This window comes from Capsicum annuum, unplaced genomic scaffold (assembly GCF_002878395.1).
Source record: "Capsicum annuum cultivar UCD-10X-F1 unplaced genomic scaffold, UCD10Xv1.1 ctg49665, whole genome shotgun sequence".
Lineage (NCBI taxonomy): Eukaryota > Viridiplantae > Streptophyta > Magnoliopsida > Solanales > Solanaceae > Capsicum > Capsicum annuum.
In genome coordinates, this window is record NW_025857471.1 from 1 (window position 1) to 1,773 (window position 1,773).

The following is a 1,773-nucleotide window of genomic DNA, read 5'->3' on the forward strand; positions in this document are numbered from 1 at the left end:
CCTCAATGGTTCGAAATGCTCGTCACGGCCAGGGCCTGGTTCGGGTCGTGACATTGGGTTAGTGAAGATGGAGATGATACATCAAATATCGAGAATAAGCCTCTGTATCTACTATGGCTTGTTGGGTTAGTGGGGCTGGAAATGAAGAAGATTTTTACGCTTCAAAGTTTAGTCAATCAAGAACTTTCAAGGACAAGAAATTACCTAAAAGATTTTCGCATCATCTCTACAATTCACTTGTGTATCTTAGAGAACAAAAGCTTCAGTATTTCCTTCCTAATACATCTGCTCAAAATCTTGATGTGGCTACAGTGTTTTTGTTGGTTTTTCTCTCCGATGTGCCAAATCGTTTTATTAATGGTAAGAGGTTGAACGAGGTCTTAGAAAGGGTTGGAGAACTTGTGGGTGACATAATCATTTTAAGTCAAAAGCTTCTTTCAAGTTCAACAATCAAAGACGGCACTAGCGAGATTAATCTCTACATGACACAAATACTGACGAAAAGTGAAGATTTAAAGGCACAAGTGGAAGAGACGTTCTACAAATCCTTAAAATTCATTCCATCTCAGTTTTCCACTGTTGGTGGATTGAGCTTTTTGGATTCTCTTCTAGTGAAATTGAATGAGATGTTGAAATTTGAATCAGGTTTAGCTTTCATGTTGAAGCCTCATATTGGTACTTTAGAGATAGAGCTGTCATCTCTAACATCAATATTCAAGGATGTTGCAAAGATGCACGGTGAGCATGAATTTCTTAAAGATCTTCAGAGGCGAATTATTAATTTGGCATATGAGGCCGAAGTTGCCATTGACTCTATTGTTGCGCAATATAATGCTCTTTGGAATCTTTTTTGCTCACTTCCGACAATTTTAAAAGAGATCAAGCATATTACTGCCAAGGTAACCGAGACATGCGGTCAGAAAACCTTGTCTGCTCTGTGGTAGAGCCATCTAAACATCTTCCATCTCAACATAGAAATCTTGTGAATGATGAGGAGATAGTGGGTTTTAAGAAAGACGCAAAGAAAATAGTTCAGTATCTTATCCGAGGTACAAAAGAACTAGATGTCATCCCAATTATAGGCATGGGTGGGCAAGGGAAAACAACTATCACTAGAAAGGTGTACAACAATGACAAAATTGTTTCTCGATTTGATGTCCGCGCATGGATTTGCATTTCCCAAACATATAACCAGAGAGAGTTACTACAAGAGATTTTCAGTCAAGTTTCTGGTTCTAAGGACAAAGTAGACAAGGATGACGAAGTTGCTGACATGTGAAGGAAGATGTTAATATGCCGGAGGTACCTCATTGTCTTGGATGATATGTGGGATTGTAAGACATGGGATAGCTTATGGCTTTCTTTTCCGGATAACAAAAACGGAAGCAGAATAATAGTAACAACTCGACTTGAGAAAGTAAGTCAGTATGTCAAGCACCATACTGATCCTTATTTCCTTCCATTCCTCTCACTAGATGAGAGTTGCAAACTGTTGCAGAAAAAAGTATTTCAACAGGAAGAGTGCCCACCTGAGCTACACGATGTGAGTTTTGCAGTTGCAGAAAAATGCAAAGGATTGCCTCTAGTAGTTGTCTTGGCAGCTGGAATAATCAAAAAGAAGAAAATGGAAGAATCTTGGTGGCATAAGGTTAAAAAAGCTCTATTTTCTTATGTTGGCCATTTAAGACCATGCCTTCTTTACATGAGGATGTTTCCAGAGGACGCGAGAATTCCAGTGTCCAAATTGATAAGTTTATGGATAGCGGAATGCTT

At 38.9% G+C, this 1,773-nt stretch overlaps 1 protein-coding gene across 1 annotated transcript; it reads left to right on the plus strand.

Moving 5' to 3' along the window:
* Positions 1-1,285: 1,285 nt before the first annotated feature.
* On the plus strand, positions 1,286-1,648 carry LOC124892687 (putative late blight resistance protein homolog R1A-3; the record flags this gene model as incomplete). Its single annotated transcript, XM_047403912.1, has 1 exon — positions 1,286-1,648. A coding segment is annotated over exon 1 (363 nt), but the record flags the coding sequence as incomplete, so codon positions are not given.
* Between the last annotated feature and the right edge of the window lie 125 nt (positions 1,649-1,773).